Source organism: Aotus nancymaae, unplaced genomic scaffold, assembly GCF_030222135.1.
Source record: "Aotus nancymaae isolate 86718 unplaced genomic scaffold, 86718_ANA_hifiasm-v0.15.2.pri h1tg000028l, whole genome shotgun sequence".
In the NCBI taxonomy this organism is placed as follows: Eukaryota; Metazoa; Chordata; class Mammalia; order Primates; family Aotidae; genus Aotus; species Aotus nancymaae.
The window spans coordinates 14,326,021-14,343,424 of NW_026988441.1; the positions used below are offsets into that span (position 1 = coordinate 14,326,021).

A 17,404-nucleotide genomic window follows, 5' to 3' on the forward strand; every position below is an offset into this window, starting at 1 on the left:
ATTTACCCGCAACCCCGCAAAATTGACCAAGGGTGCATGCGCTCTGTGTCAACAGGTCAAGGAGCAGAATGAGCAGCGGACATGAGAGACGGATGAGTCTTTTAATAGAAAAACACACGTGCAACAGTATCAACACACATCTCTCACAATCCAGACAGCGCTGAACTTCAGTTCTTCACCTTGGGGGGTGGCCTGTGAGAGGAAGATAGATGATGAAGAAAGGTCCCCAGGATCATGGCACTCGGGGTGCAAGGGACAGAGATGTCTGTCCTGGTGCATTGCTGGGCCCCTGCTCACCTGTACACTCCCACGACCACGGCGTGGTCTCTTTCATATGGCTCGAGGGTCAACTGCTCCTGTGGCTTCATATTCTCCTGTTGCATCTTTTTCACTTCGGAGGCAAACACGGCCTCGGCTGAGGCTGTGGAGTCAATGCAGTTGGCCTGCAGAGGAGAAAGGACTGATTGATGTCTGCAACAGGGCTTTGCACTGTCTTCCTTTTGTGTGCTCTTTAAACCAGATGTTTTCATTAGTTCTCAAGTAAAATTCGGTGCTATAGTTCGAATGTGTCCTCCAAAGTTCATTTGTTGGAAACTTAACCCTTAAATGCAACAGAGTTGAGATGATTTAGGTCATGAGGGCTCTGCCTTCCTGAATAGACTAATGCTATTATCACAAGAATGGGCTCCTGATTAAAAAGATGATTATGCCCCCTTTCTATCTTGCTCAGCCTTCTGCCAATGGATGAAGGCCCTCACAAGATTCAGATCCCCAATCTGAATTTATTTGGCAGCCAAATAAATTTCCATTCATTATAAATTACCCAGTCTATGGCATTCTGTGATAGCTGCACAAAATGGGCTAAGACCCTTGGGTTTAGGAAATGTGATAAAAGATTTAACTTAAAAAGTTTTTGACTGGGTGCAGTGGCTCATGTCTGTAATCCCAGCACTTTGGGAGGCTGAGGCGGGCAGCTTGCCTGAGCTCAGGAGCTCCAGACCAGTCTGAGCAACATGGCGAAACCCCATCTCTAGTAAAAACACAAAAATTAGCCAGGTGTGGTGGCACATGCCTGTAGTCCCAGCTACTCGGGAGGCTGGGGCATTAGAATTGCTTGAACCTGGGAGGCAGAGGTTATAGTGAGCCAAGATTGCATCACTTCACTCCAGCCTGGGTGACAGAGCAAGACTCTGTATCAAATTCAAAATAAAAAAAGTTTTTAATTTGTTCTGGATTTGAAGCAGGAAGCCTTAAACAGTCCTATTTATCTAAAAGCACGTGTTTAAATTTTACACCCAGTATTGTTTGGTTTATTTCTACTTCCTCTTTAATAATAGTAATAATGGAGTTGAGAATAAAAAAACAAATGTAGCAAAAGGCTAACAATAGTGAACCTTGTGAAGGGTACATGGGAGAGTTCTCTGTTATTTCCAAATAATAACGTTGAGAAAGATGCACCTAGCTTTTATCTAGCATCTATTCTATGCCAGGATCTTTTCTAAACACTTCATATATATTGACTAATTTGATCCTGTCATCCACCCTGAAAGACTGGACTAATAGTTCCATTTCACAAATGAAGAAACTGAGGCATATAGGTTAAGTAACTTGCTCAGTCACACAGCAGGCTGGAATTAAACTCAGATGGTTCCAATGCAAGACGAATAAAAAAATGAAAAATAAAAAATAAACTCCAATGGTCAGACTCAATTTGCACTTAACCATTGCACTCTCCTGCCTCTTTAAATCCAAAGCTATAGTTTTGCAAACTTGGCCCCTCTGTTTTGGGTGGCCATTTGACAGACATAGATAGAGAAGATACCTCCTTAGAGCACTGCCACCCCATCTTAGACTCCTCCAAACCCCGCACCTTAATGGAAATCACAAAGTGTCCTCCATTACGCAGGAAGGTGTGGGCATTCAGGGCCACAATCCGGGTCTGGTCTGGCTGGGCCACATCGGCAAAGATCACATCCACCATTGCTAAGGAGAAAGGGGCTGCAGTTAAAAGCTGGAGTCACAGGGATCATCCCAGATCCTCCCATGGGGCCTATGCCCATCGCCAGCAGGTTCCTGGGAGATTCTCGCTGCCTCCAGTTTCACTCCCCACCTCCACTGGTCACCCTCCCTCCAGTGTCCCAAAATGATCCAAAACCCACAGTCACATCATTCATTCACTTTTCTTATAAACCATGGTTGCCACCTACTCTGTGGCCAGCCCTGGGCCGGGCGTGGGGGACATAGAGACGAGTCAGACCCGGACCCTGCCCTCGAGACGCTCCCAGGTCTGGTGGGGAGACAGACACGTCATCAAAACGACAAGTAAGAGTAAATGCGCACTTATAGGCAAGAGTGTCTGCAGGGCTGTGAAATGAAAACAAGTTGCAGAACAAGGGGGATGGTATGAGTATACGGGAAAAAAAATCTCACAGAGGAAAAATGAACAGAATGAAAAATAATGTTTAAGGCAGTGTGACTTTTTAAAAATGAAAAGATGGTATAATGAAAATTGATTATTTAAAACTTGGGAAAAGCAGATATCAAATTGTTCTCATCAATTACTTCTTGGGGGTGGTTCATAAGGCTTTTCAACTTTTACATTATACCTTTGAATGTTTTTTAAAACAAAGTCATTAATATTCATAATGGGCCCCTCTGGGTCAAGCCATGCTCAGTTTCTGTTTTCTGGGCTATGCTCTCACCAGACAATGGTAAGGACCCCCACAAAGGAGGCTTTTATGCGGGGGCAATGTAACAAATACAGGAGGCAAGAAGGACAAGAGACCTAGGAGATGGGAGGAGACTGAAGGAAAGGAGGCTGGCCCTCCAAGGGTAGCTTCCAAGGCTCTGAAGCCAAGCTGCTGCTCCACAGCCTCACCTAGCTCCCCTTACCCCCTTATATTCCTGCAAACTCAAGAGGTCTGCTCATCCACTCCAACTCCATCCAAATCAGGGGTCTACTGGCTTCTTCCAGGAAGCCTGCAGTGGCCTGTCCTACCCCACCGGGGCCACCCCCAGACCCCTCACCGATGAGCATGCGGTATTTGTGCGGGTGCCGGGCATCCTCAATCACAGGAATAATGTTGGTCCTCTTCTTGGCCAAGTTAATGAGGTCACGGCCAGAGCGGTGGGAGAACTCAACTGCATAGACTAAACCATCCTAAAATCAATTAAAAATTAAAGAACAATCATGATGCTAGTTTTCATGTATGGAGTGCCTACTTTAGGCCCATACACTATCTATAGCATCTCTTCCTACCCCAAAATCAAAACCCTACCACTATTGTTATCATGTCCTTTTTACACATGAATAAACTGAGGTCCAGAGACATAAAGTCACTGGCCAAGGATTATTCATCAGGTAGCAAAAGTACCCAATCCCATTTGGCTGATCTGAGAGCCTAGGCTCCCAACAAAGGGTTAAAACCAGGAAGCAAGGCACAGAGATGATGTAACAATGGGTCAACCACTGCTTTAAGCTCCTTATGGAAATTAACTCATTTAATCTTCACAAGTCTATGTTCCAGCGAGGTAAACTGAGGCTTGGATGAGTTAGGTAACCTTCCTGATTAAAGCCTGAGGGTTTTTTTTTTTTTTTTTGAGACAGAGTCTTGCTCTGTCACCTAGGCTGGAGTGCAGTGGAGCAATGCTTACTGCAACCTCTGCCTCCCAGGTTGAAGCAATTCTCCTGTCTCAGCCTCTCGAGTAGCTGGGATTACAGGCACACGCCACCATGCCCAGCTAATTTTTATATTTTCAGCAGAGACGGGGTTTTACTATATTGGTCAGGCTGGTCTCGAACTCCTGACCCCAAGTGATCTACCCACCTCAGCCTCTCGAAGTGTTGGGGTTACAGGCATGAGTCACCTCGCCTGGCCAAAGCCTAGGGTTTTAAGGCACTACACTCAACAGCTTATAAACACGTAAAGTAACAAAGGGTACCGGAGTGGGACATGCGGGTGCCAGGGGCCCTTTAAATGGGAAGCCTATTATACAACCACACAGAAATGCAGGCTCAGAAACCATGAGATCTCCTGGTTCTTTCTAAAGAAACCAGAAGAGCAGGTTTTAGGGGCATAACATTTTAAAGAGGGCCATCAAATCAAATAGTCTGGTATCTATACTCCCAGCTGTCTCTCTAAGGTTGGTTACCCCACACCCACGTCTCTTCCCTTGAGGCCAAGAACCCAGGAGCAAGGTTGAATGACACTATCTGGTTCAAGCTGCTCCTTTTACTCGTAGGCACTGTGAGAGAAAAGGGCCTTGCCCTAAGTCACACAGCGCAGACAAGCAGTCAAACCCTGATATTCTAGGTTGGCAGAGGGGAGGCAGCCTTTGCCTCCTGCCCGACTCTCTATCCACCCACTCACCGGACCGACGATGTCAGAGACATGGGAGACAGTGGTGCCCGAGGCAGCCCCGAGGTAGAGCACCTTGGCCCCCGGTTTGATGTGGATCTGGTCCACACCACCCAGGATTGCTGCTGCCAGCTTGGAGCGGAAAGGGTTCCAGGCTCTGTACTCGACTTTGTCATCTCCTTCCTAGACCAAGAGAGATGAGGATGAAAGTCAGTGCTAGACTCTTCTGCAGGACCTCACTGTCCTTAACCCCGGGGCCCTTGAAAGGAACTGGGCCGTTCTATCACTGCACAAGAATCCAACGTGAGTACAGAGCAGTGACCATGACACATGCAGTCGCTGACCTCTCATGGAGGTCACTGACTCAAGGGGCAGCAACAGATAATACACACAGAGTAACAGTAAAACCAGCACTCATTCAACAAACACGCACTGTGCCAGCACCCACTGTGGGCCAGACCCTGCTCTAGGCCCTGGGGATACAAGACAAGGATCCCTGCTCAGAAGGCGTGAGTATTCACCAAACTAACTAAATATAACATGGCATATGCGATGGTGACAGGTGTCAAGGAGAGAAGACGAAGCCAGGAAAGAAGATACAAAGTTTGGGAAGCAGGGCAAGGAGCAGGTGAAAGTGAGAAAGGAGACCAGGGAGGGGGTGAAAGGTAGATTCCGAATCAGACCACCAAAGGAGGCAAACAGCCATTCAAGTTATCTGAGGAAGGACGTTCCCAAGAGAGGTAAAGCGATTAAGAAAGGCCCAAGGCAGCCCCTGGCCTCAAAGAAAATGACATGGGATAACAGGACAGGGAAGCGTGGTGAGGGCTGCCTTGACACGCAGGGTGGTGTGAGGCAGCCTGGAGAAGCGGGTAAGAAAGCAGCCTCCCACAGAGCTGGAGTGGGAACAGCAAGGCCAGGGTGGTTGGAGGGCATTTGGTCAGGGGGACAGGAGGAGATAGGGCCAGGGAGCAGGGAGGGGGAACTAGAATGTGCAGGGCCTTGGAGGCCACAGTGAAGAGTCAGGACTCAAACCTGAAGGCAGTGGAGAGTCACAGAAGGCAGGTGAGGAAGGGAGCAGACAGTGTGGTTAACATATTATGACGATCCTCCAGCTGCCATGTGCAGGACACATGGTGAGGGCAGACACACCAGACTACTGGTTCCACCCTCAGCTGTGCCCCTGGGGGCTTGGACAGGGGCCCAGGTCTCACCGGAATCGAGACTCTCTTTTCTCCATAAACTGATTCCCCAGGGACCAGGTTCTTGGTGACCAGCGCATCTTCCTTTCCTCGACAAATGAAGACACCTGGGTGAGGGGATCAGAGCAGGCCTGAGGACCTCCGGCCCCTTCCTGCCCCGAAGCTCAGCCGGCTCTGGCCTTCCTCACTCACCTTCATGCCGATGCGGCTCTACCATCACGTTCTTCCCCGACTGGTTTCCTTTTTTTCCTCCCCGACCACGACCCCGGTTGCCACCAGAATGGTAGCCTCCACCTATAAAGGAGAGGTACAACAGGAGAGGAAGATCCTGCATCTCCGCCCTCCCCACTCCCGGCCCCAAGGCCTCCTCCATAACCCCTCGCCAACCTTACTCACCACCTCTTCCTCTTCCTCCGCCGCCACCGCCGCCGCCGCCGCCACCACCGCCTCCTCCTCCTCGTCCACGACCCCTAAAGCCTCCACCTCGACCTCGGCCCCCACCATAGCCCCCTCGGCCTCCACGACCACCACGGTCACCAAAGCCCCCTCGGCCGCCAAAGCCACCCCCACGGGGACTGAAACCTGTGGTGGAAAAACAAAAACAGGAATCAGGGCAATGAAGCTTAAAAGGTTAAACAACCTTGTACCCAGCAATACCACTCAGGTGAGAAACCTAAAAAACATGTGCCCGTGTGCACCAGGACACATTTCCAGGAATGCCCACGGCAAAAGAATAGCAGAACTCACACGAATGTCCATCAACAGAATGGACAAATAAAACAGAAGATATTCACAATCGAGATAATGAATATGATCTTCAGTTATTATACGACAGACCAATAAATGTTAAAACCATAATAATTTTTTTTGCTTAGTGCTTTTTTTTTTTTTTTTGAGACAGGTCTTACTATGTTGCCCAGGCTGGAGAGCAGTGGAAGAATCTTACCTCACTGCAGCCTTGAACCCCTGGGCTCAAGCAATTCTCCTGCCTCAGTCGCTGAAGTAGCTAGGATTACAGGTGTGTGCCACTACTCCTGGCTAAATTTTTTTTTTTTTCTTTTTTTGTAGAGATGAGGGTCTCACTATGTTACCCAGGCTGGTCTCCAGGTCCTGGCTCAAGTGATCCTCCTGCCTTGGCCTCCTGAAGTGCTGAGATTACAGGCATCAGCCACCATGTCCAGCCACAATCATATTCCCAATAAAAGGGGCAAGGGAATGAGAAATGCTAAACTCATGATATCTGTTAATGGGAAGGAGATATTAACATGAGGTTGGGACAGGGGAGAAGTGCATGAGTAAATGCAGGTTACTGTTAATATCCTAGTTTCCCTGGTTGCATAGTAGATTCACAGAATTCATTCCATGTCAATATTAATTACTGTGAAGAGTGAGCCCCGCATACGAGCACATACCGTGACAACAGAGCCCCCTAGACTCTGGAAACGTCTCCACGCCCCCTCCGCAGACTCTGGAAACGTCTCCACGCGCCCCACCAGACTCTGGAAACGTCTCCACGAGCCCCCCTAGACTCTGGAAACGTCTCCACGCCCCCCCGCCAGACTCTGGAAACGTCTCCACGTCCCCGCCCCCCAGACTCTGGAAACGTCTCCACGCCTCCCCCTCAGACTCTGGAAACGTCTCCACGCCCCCTCCCCAGACTCTGGAAACGTCTCCACGCCCTCTCCCCAGACTCTGGAAACGTCTCCACGCCCCTCCCCAGATTCTGGAAACGCCTTCACGCCCCCCTAGATTCTGGAAACATCTTCACGCTCCCCACCTCCTGACCTTAAACTGTCAACCCCAACCCCAAAACAGAGGGAAATACGGCATGATGTCATCCCTAACTCATCTCTCTGCTTCCAAGCTTAAAGAAGTCTCTCTCAGCTCAGGGGAAAAACAAGAAAAAGCAAAACAGTCATTTAGGGATGGCTGCACTTTTTTGTTATTTTTGTAGAGACGGTTTTACCAAGTTGGTCAATCTGGTCTTAAACTCCTGACCTCAGGTGATCTGCCTGCCTCGGCCTCCCAAAGTGCTGGGATTACAGTCGTGAGCCACCGCACCCAGCCGAAAGTGTATCTTTTAATAGCTATTCCTAATTTAATCTTTAAAAACGAATAGTTTTCATTTTCAAAACTCCCAAACATAATCAAAAGTTGTTTACTTTTTATCTTCTACGCCCTCTACAGCCCAGTTTTCACACAGCAGCTAATAAGTGCTGTTTTAAAACAGCAGGTAAGATCTCATCATGTCCTTGCCCAAATTCCTCCAGTGGTTTTTCCACCACATCCAAAATGAAATTTAAAAATGCCTTTTCCTGGCTTACAAAGCCTGAAATCAAAGCCTGAAATCTTTAGGCTTTAAATTCTGACTTCATTGTTCTGGGCACAAGGTCTTCCTAAAGCTCTCCAGGTGACTCCAATTGAGAACCATCATCTTAGGGATCTGGCCTGTGCTAACTTCCCCGACTTTATTCTCTCTATCCTGGGCCCCATGCTCTTCCCCACCAAGCATACGCAGTCCAGCTTCTAAATCTTTACCATGTGCTGTTCCCACTCACTGCCCGGTTCCTGCAGACACGTGCACGGCTCACTCGCTCCTTCACTGCATTCTGGTCTCTGATGAAATGTTAGTTCCTCAGAAGTGCCTACTTTGGCCACCGTACCCTTACCCTGATTTACTTCCCCGCAAAACAGCTATCACATGTGGCACTTGTAATATTATTAACACCTCCTTACCCTGATTTAGTTCCCTTCAAATCAATTATCACATGTGGCGCTTGTAATATTATTAACACCTGCCTCCCCCACTAGGCTCAAGCTACAAATGGGCAGGGATTTTTCATTGTTTTGATCACCACCACATCCCCAGAACCCTGCACAACACCTGGCACAAAGTATGGGCTCAATAAATGTTAAATGAGCACCGTCTGCTGATGATTCTTAAACTGTGGGCCCTGCCTCAAGTAGAAAGCATCCTCTGTGTGTTCAGAAGATAGGTGATCCATCAGATCACCAAGGAAGTGCTGATCACTCCCCACAAGGATCCCATATGGAGAGATCGCCAATGTTATTGCCACTCTCAACCCTAGTGCATAAGGAAGGTTCACAGGAGTTTTGAAAACTTCATCTGTAACACATAAAGATAATACAGTGCCAGGTTGGGTGTCGCAGCTCATGCCTATAATCCCAGCACTTTGGGAGACCCAGGCAGGTGGACAGTTTGAGGCCAGGAGTTCAAGACCAGGCTGGCCAACATAGTGAAACCCTGTCTCTACCAAAAATACAAAAAATTACCTAAGCGCAGTGGCACGTGCCTGTGATCCCAGCTACTCGGGAAGCTGAGGCACAAAAATCAATTGAACCCAGGAGGTGGAGGCTGCAGTGAGCCGAGATGGTGTCACTACACTCCAGCCTGGGTGACAGAGACAGATTCTGTCTCAAAAACAAACAAGCAAATACAGGGCCAGGCATGGTGGCTTACGCCTGAATCCCAGCACTTTGGGAGGCCGAGGCAGGCAGATCATTAAGTCAGGAGTTCAAGACCAGACTGACCATCATGGTGAAACCCCATCTCTACTAAAAATACAAAAGTTAGCTGGGTGTGGTTGTGCGTGCCCGTAATCCCAGCTACTCAGGGGGCTGAGGCAGGAGAATCACTTGAACCCGGGAGGCTGAGGTTGCAGTGAGCCACAATCACATGACTGCACTCCAGCCTGGGCAACAGAGCAAGACTCTGTCTCAAAAAATAATAATAATAATACACACACACACACACATACGGCCCATCGTATAGGGTTGCAAAGATTAAATGACTTATACACACAGAACACTTCACATATATACTATCTGGTGCATAGTTTGACCATCATTATTCAGACTCAGGGGAATGAGTTCCTTCTTCCCTCTTCATGTACCTTAATGGTATTAAAGATGAAAATGTAACTTTTAATAGCTACTCCTAATTTGATCTTGTAAAATGAACAGTTTCATTTTCAAAACTCCCAAACATAATCAAGAGTTGTTGACTTTTTATCTTCTACTCCCTCTACAGTCCACTTTCCACACAGCAACTAATAGGTGCTATTTTTGAAACAGCAACTCAGATCTCATCATTTTCTTGCCCAAACCCTCCAACAGTTGTCCAAAGCCAGGACCTTCATTTAGGGGAGATGCCACAGCTAGGCTTATGAAACTCTCAACCCAGGCCTAATAGAAAAGAATCCTTGGCTGGGCGCGGTGGCTCACGCCCGTAATCCCAACACTTTGGGAGGCTGGGGCAGGCGGATCACAAGGTCAAGAGATTGAGATCAGCCTGGCCAGCATGTCGAAACCCCATCTCTACTAAAAATACAAAAATTAGCTGGGCGTGGTGGCACACGCCTGTAATCCCAGCTACTCGGGAGGCTGAGGCAGGAGAATCACTTGAACCTGGGAGGAGCAGGTTGCAGTGAGCCAGCCAAGATCACGTCACTGCACTCCAGCCTGGCAACGGAGCAAGACTCAAAAAAACAGAGTCCTGGGCAGAGCTGGCATGTGCATGGGGCACAGTGGGCATGAGTGTAAACTTTCAATCCCAGATACTCACAACATCTCAACCCATTTCAGGTCCCGGAGCTTTTGGGGAAAAATGTACCAAAAGTACCCACTCCTCAGAGAAAACACATGTTCACACAAACTTTTCCAGGAAGTTTTTTTTGGGGAGAGGGAGCAAGGGGAGTCCACAAACCCCCCTGATTTAAAATCTGCTCTCCTTCCGCAGCTTTCTGTATCTCAAAAACAGCAATTCCATCGTTCCAGTTACACACCCCCAAACCCTTGGTTATCCTTGACTCTGCTCACATACCCACATACAATCTGTTGGTTCTGTCTTCAAAAGCACGTAAAACTGTCAGCACATCCGCGGCTCCCATCCTGGTCCACCATACCACCTCCTAGCTTACAGCAACAAACTTCCCACTGAGGTGCCTGCTTCCACATTTGCCACCCTGAAGTCTTTCACACATCGAGGCAACAAGAATCCCTTTTAAAAATGTCAGACTGCACCATGCCCCTGCTCAAAATCTCCCAAAGGGTTCTTCTCTCACTCAGACTAAAAATCCTTACTAAAGAGCTAACACCTGACAACTTCCACAGCTTCACATCCTACCACGCAATTAAGGAAAGATGGAAGAAGGGGTATCCTCCATTCCTGAGGGAATCACAGACCAGGATGCCTGCAGGCAAGCCAGGATCTCAGTAGGAGAGACACCTGGCCTAGCATCACCCACTCCACTTCATCAGGAGATCCCCAAACGCGGAAGAGAAAGGGAGCTTTAGGAGAAGGGCACGGATCCACAAATCTCCTGCCAAATGACCCCCATCTCTCCACACAAACACACACACACACACACACAAAGAGAAAGAAAGCCTGTACTAGCAAAACAGACCCCTTGGGCCATGGTGGAAAATTCTCTGAACTCAGTGAAGCAAGTTCTCACAAATGAGTGGGGGTTGGGCAGGCGAGGACATGGAGGAAGCACTTAAGACACCACGGAGAGGGATCCTAATTTTGTTCTCTTTGAGAAAGATAAAGGGAACAATTAGAGCCAATACTATTATATGTCAAGCACTGTGCTATTTTTTTTAACGTCGCTTAATCCTAACTGCCGCCATTTTATGGAAGAGAAAACTGAGGCTCAGAGACGTAAAGGCACTTGCCCAAGGTCACACAGCAGGCTAAGAAGCTGACCCAGAACTGAAACACTGAAATGAGGCCCTTCTGCTATTAAAGCCAGGACCCTCATCGTTCCACTATGAAGGGAAAGGGTTCAGCAAAATCTAGTGAAAACCGAAAGAATAAAACTACTTAATTCCTGTGACAACTACCCGCCTCACCACCCCGGTCTAATGCCGGGCTTGTTAAATATCGCCGCGGAGGTGGAAATCTTAGGCCCCATATCTCCACTCCATCCCAGGGGGTCCGCCCCCCTGTAAGTGCAGAAGGCGGGAAAGTGAGCCAGAGAGCGCCGCGCACGGCCAAGCGGGGAGTCCTCATCCACTCCAGCCCACGCGGAGAAGCTGGGTTGGGGGATAAGGGGATGGTGGTGGTGGCAGCGACAGAGGAGGCAAATAGAGGCTTCCCACACCCCGCTCCGGGACCCAAGGTCAGGAATCCTCCATCTCCAACCCAAGCTTGATTCCCAAAACCCACGCCCAGAGATCCAAGGATCCAGACTCTGAGCTAAAACCTTTGAGTGCCGCCTCCTGCCCAATATCCACAAAATCCCTATTAGACGGCCTCAATGAGACGAACCCCAGGTCAAGATCCCCAATGCCAGGCCCAAGGCCTTCGACTCACGACCGTGACCTCCGAAGCCAGTCACAAACCCCTAAACCTCCTGGACTCAGGATCAATCCCAGGGCGGAACCAGGATCCCCCTTCCCACGAGACCGGAACCCAAGCTCAGAACTCCTGCACCCTAGGCCAAGGCCCCATCCCTCCGATTCTGGCTTGGCACCTGGATTCCCGCCCGGCCTCCGTCCCTAACCCGGGACACCCACCCGGGCCTGACCTGGCTTCATGAGCCCTGGATCGTGCGGCTCCGGAGTCCGCGGCGTCCGCAACTCCACGAGTCCGGGGCTTTCGCACGTGAAAAAGAGCGCAGGCGCGCGGCGACGTGCGGCGCGTAGCGCAGCCACGTAGCCCCGCCCCCGAGCCCTTCTCCACCAGGAGCTCGGCGCACGCGCACTGGGCCTGGATTCTCGAGCGGGTCGACACACCACCTCTGGTCCTCGCTTTCTGCACTCCCAGCATCTTCTGTGCAGCGGTCGCCGTAAACTCGCTTTCGGTTTCTCCTTCCCCAGTGCGAGCACCCCAATAATCAGGGCTCATAGTAAGGCCTTCAGACAGGCTGTGCCCTCTTTTGTATTCCCAGCTAACTCCCAGAGTCCCCTGTACACCCAAAAAGGCTTCCTCGACCCATTTTCAGCCCCAAGAACAGTGACCGACTCTGGGCTCCCATCATACAAACACTTGTTTACCTCGTGTGTACCAGACACTGTTCTAGGAGCTGGGAATACCGCGGTGTACGAGACATAAAAATCACTCTCGGCCGGGCGCGGTGGCTCACGCCTTTAATCCCAGCACTTCAGAGGGCCGAGGTGGACAGATCACAAAGTCAGGAATTAGAAACCAGCCTGACCAACACGGTGAGACCCTGTCTACTAAAAATACAAAAATCAGCTGGGCGTGAGCACGCCTGTAATCCCAGCAACTCAGGAAGTTAAGGCAGAATTGCTTGAACCTGGGAGGCGGAGGTTGCGGTGAGCTGAGATCACGCCACTTCACTCCAGCATGGGCGACAGAGCAAGACTCAATCTGAAAAAAAAATCCACTCTCCTGGAGCTTTTTAATGGGGAGCTAGACATCAAACATATTGAATGTTAGATGGCAATAAATGCTTTGGAGAAAATAACAGCAGGGAAGGGGGATAGGGATTTTGGAGGGCAAGTGATTTTTGTTTTTTTGGCATGGTGGTCAAGAAATGCATCAGATGGCTTTTGAGCTAAAGAGCTGAAGGAAATGAGGAGTGAGGCATGCACCTATCTAGGGGAAGAGAGTTCCAGGCAGGGAAGAGACCTGTAGATGCAGAGGCCCTGAGGAAAGAAAGCTAGGAGAAGTTGGAGAGGCAATGAGGAGGGTGGTTGGGGCAAAGTGAGCAAGGTAGAGTGTGAGAGGAGATGAGGGCGGGTAGCTGACAAGGGCAGATTGTGCGGAGCTTTGTGGGACATAGTGAGGACTTTGGCAGTAAGATGGAACCATGGAAGGGTCCTAAGTAGAGAAGGAGTGTGATCTGACACAGGTCCCTCTGGCTGCATGTGAGAAGCAGACTGCAGGTGTGAGGGTGGAAGCAGGAAAACCAAGGACTGGCTGCTGCAATGAATCAGGACAGAGACAAGGATGAACAAGATAAGAGTGGAGGCAGAGAGAGGCATCAGGGGTGAACAGATTCTGCAAAAGAATTTTGGCAGGGGGCAGTGGCTCACTGCAATCTCCACCTCCCAGGTTCAAGTGATTCTCCTGCCTCAGCCTCCCAAGTAGCTGAGATTACAGGCATGTGCCACCATGCCCAGCTAACTTTGTATTTTCAGTAGAGATGGGGTTTCTCCATGTTTGTCAAGCTGGTCTTGAACTCCCGACCTCAGGTGATCCACCCACCTTGGCTCCCAAAGTGCTGGGATTACAGGTGTGAGCCAGTGCGCCCATCCTGTACAACAATTTCTATTCCTTTGGGTATATACCCAACAATAGGATTGATGGGTGGAATGGTAATCTATTTTAAGTTCTTTCAGAAATTGCCAAACTGCTTTCCACAATGGCTGAAGTATTTACACTCCCACCAGCAGTGTTTAAGTGTATAAGCATTCTCTTTTCTCTGAAACCTCACCAGCATCTGATATTTTTTGACTTTTTAGTAATAGCCATTCTGACTGGTGTGAGACACCATCTGAGAGACATTGGAAGCATTAGCATGTCCCTAATGATTAGTGATGTTGAGCATTTTTTCATATAACTACATAATTTTAGGTAACAGGGTGTCTGTGGCCAGAGGTTCCTTCTTAGGCAGCTTACTTGACCTCTCTGAAGAACCTCTAGCTTTATTGTCATCCGATTTCCACACTCCTACTGGCGACATGACAGCTGACAATCACTATGACAATGACCAGAAGAGACCAAAAAAGGACAAAAAAGAGGTGGCCCTTTGTTTCTAAAAAAATCTCCATCCCTTCCCAAGAAAAAGCATAAATATTCCTCCCCTTGCTTTTAATGCTCAACACATTCATTAAGAATATCTTTTATCTGTAACCTCCCAGTTTTGAAGAGCTGAGAAGTTGATCTGCAAGCTACACTCCCCACTTCTCCAATGCCATTGGCAATGAAGAAGGCCTGGACTGCCTGAACCCGGGAGGCGGAGGTTACAGTGAGCTGAGATTTCGCCATTGTACTCAAGCCTGGGTGACAAGAGGGAAACTCTGTCTCAAGAAATAATGAAGGAAAGAAAGGGAGGGAGGGAGGGAAGAAAGAGGATACGTGTAATTACATTTAGGGCTCACCCTTAATCACACCTGCAAAGACCACTTATCCACATAAGGCAATATTTGCAGGTTCAAGAGATTAGGATCTTGTATCTCTGCAGGGGTGGGGGCATTTTTCAACCTACCACAAAATATCTCAAACTTAACACATAGTAGGTGCTCAAACACATTTATTTTTATTTTGTAGAGATGAGGTCTCCCTGTGTTGCCCAGGCTGGTCTCAAACTCCTGGACTCAAGAAATCCTCCCACCTTATCCTCCCAAAGTGCTAGGATTATGGTGTGAGCCATCACTCCTGGCAAAAACACATTTATTGAATGAATGAAGGAATGTCCACAGCAAGGTCATAAGGGCTAGCATTGGGTACACCTGTCAGTGAAAACTCAAATTTTTGTGGGGTTGTTTTTTTGTTGTTGTTTTTGAGACAGAGTCTCACTCACTCTGTCACCAGGCACCAGGGTGGAGTGCAGTGGCGCGATTTCGGCTCACTGCAACCTCTACCTCCCGATTTCAAGGAATTCTCCTGCCTCAGCCTCCTGAATAGCTGGAACTACAGGCGCGTGTCACCATGCCCAGCCAATTTTTTTGTATTTTTTAGTAGAGATGGGGTTTCACCATGTTGGCCTGGATGGTCTCGATCTCTTGACCTCCTGATCCACCCGCCTTGGCTTCCCAAAGTGCTGGGATTACAGACGTGAGCCACTGCGCCCGGCCCATTCCTTAGGTTTTAAGGCAATTTGTATTTCCTTTTCTATGAACGATTCCAATCGTTTGCCTGTTTTTCTATTGGAATGTTGTTTTTTATTCTTTATTTTTAGGACCTCTTAATTCTTTTTCTTGAAAGGAAATCGATCCCAGGCGACGGCTGACAGCAAAATTCAATAGAAAGCACTGGCTATGGTAGAGGACACATCTGGATTCAAATCTAGGCTCCACTATTTACAAACTGCCCTTGGGCAAGTTATTTCACTTCACTGATCTTATTTCTTTGTCTATTCCCATTTCACAGAGTAATTTTGAAGTTCAGAAACACTGTACACAAAGAACCTTACATATTATATGCATCCAACATGTTTAGGTTTCTTTCAATTGCCTGTTTATATCCTCAACCCATTTTTTTTGTTTTGAGATGGAGTCTTGCTCTGTTGTTGCCCAGGCTGAAGTACAGTGGTGTGATCTCGGCTCACTGCAACCTCCGCTTCCTGAGGTTCAGGCGATTCTCCTGCCTCAGCCTCCAGAGTAGCTGCGATTACAGGTGCATACCACCCCACCTGGCTAATTTTTGTATTTTTTAGTAGAGATAGGTTTTCGCCATGTTGAGCAGACTGGTCTTGAACTCCCGACCTCAGGTAATCCGCCCGCTTCAGCCACCCAAAGTGCTGGGATTACAGGTGTGAGCCACCACATCTGGCCAACGCATTTTTTTCTAATTGGGTTCTTGTCTTTCTTCTTAAAGGCTCTGTTTGCATATTGTGGATATTACTCCTTTGTTAGGTTTGTTGCAAAGCTTTCCTGCAAGTTTGTTTTTGGTTATTTGTTTATTCATCTAATATGTACTGAGCACCTACTCTGTGGCAGAGACTGTGCTAGGAGCTGCAAATAAAGTAGTGAATGAAGCAGATACAGTCCCTGCCCTTAAGCTATTTCTAGTTGAACAGAAATTCAAACAAAAGTAATTATTATAAAGTGTGACAAAAGCTAAGAAGGAATTTAGCAAAAGGGTGGGACAGAAGGGGATCCACTTTTGGTGGGGTGATCATGAAAGGCCTCTGTAAGTTAATTAACATTGAAGATGGCATTGAAGGATGAGAAAAAGCCCGTCATGTCATGAGTGGAGGGACAAGCATATTACAAAGGACCAAAGTTGCAAAACTTGGCACATTCAATAAATTGAAAGATCACATTCCCAAATCATAATTGGCAAGGAGGATAGTGATGGGAGATGAGCCAGAAGAGGTTGACGGGGCCTCATAGGACAAGGTTAAGGAATTTGATTTTATTATAAGAGAAATGTATAATTATATTTCATACACACACACAGACACACATATATATACATATATATAATCATTACTATTTTTTTTAAGCGACAGGATCTTGCTCTGTTGCCCAAGCTGGACTGTATGGTGCAATCACAGCTCACGGTAACCTCAAACTCCTGGACTTAAGCAATCATCCCCCCTCAGCCTCCCCAGTAGCTGGAACTACAGACATGCACCACCACACTTGGCTAATTTTTAAATTTTTTGTAGAGGAAATAGAATCTTGCTATGTTGCCCAGGCTGGTCTTTAACTCCTGGCCCTAAGCAACCTATTTATATTTTAAGGAAGATTCTCATGGCAGCTGTGACAATGGATTACAGAAGGGAAAGATCAGACAGTAGGCTACCGTGTTATTGACAGAAGTTAGGATAATGGCTTGTACCAGGTGGTGACAGTGAGCATAATAAGAAGGCAGATTTCAGGTGTGTTTTTTGCTTGTTTGTTTTTGTGGGGTTTTTTTCTTTTCGAGATAGAATCTTGCTCTGTCACCCAGGCTGGAGTGCAGTGGCACGATCTCAGCTCACTGCAACCTCTGCCTCCCAGGCTCAAGTGATTCTCCTGCCTCAGCCTTCTGAGTAACTGTGATTACAGGTGCCCGCCACCACCCCTGGCTAATTTTTGTATTTTTAGTAGAGACAGAATTTCACCATGTTGGCCACGCTGGTCTTGAACTCCTGACCTCGTGATCCGACCACCTGGGTCTCCCAAAATGGTGGGATTACAGGAGCG

General features: G+C 48.1%; 1 protein-coding gene across 1 annotated transcript; it reads right to left on the reverse strand.

Annotated features, from left to right (window-relative positions):
* Positions 1-87: 87 nt before the first annotated feature.
* On the reverse strand, positions 88-12,194 carry FBL (fibrillarin). The gene is made up of 9 exons (XM_012461331.3): positions 12,109-12,194; positions 5,954-6,139; positions 5,750-5,851; positions 5,570-5,664; positions 4,371-4,541; positions 3,028-3,160; positions 1,871-1,983; positions 298-443; positions 88-192 (listed from the first exon to the last, which is right to left on the reverse strand). The coding sequence occupies exons 1-9, from the start codon at positions 12,116-12,118 to the stop codon at positions 168-170; spliced, it is 981 nt and encodes a 326-aa protein (XP_012316754.3). The 5' UTR covers positions 12,119-12,194; the 3' UTR covers positions 88-167.
* Positions 12,195-17,404: the final 5,210 nt, after the last annotated feature.

Coding starts and splice junctions, on each gene's coding strand:
- FBL (XM_012461331.3), bottom strand. Junction 1,984..3,027: donor CAAATACCGCATGCTCATCG/GTGAGGGGTCTG, acceptor CTTTCTCCTTAG/CAATGGTGGATGTGATCTTT. Junction 444..1,870: donor ACTTTGTGATTTCCATTAAG/GTGCGGGGTTTG, acceptor TCTCCTCTGCAG/GCCAACTGCATTGACTCCAC.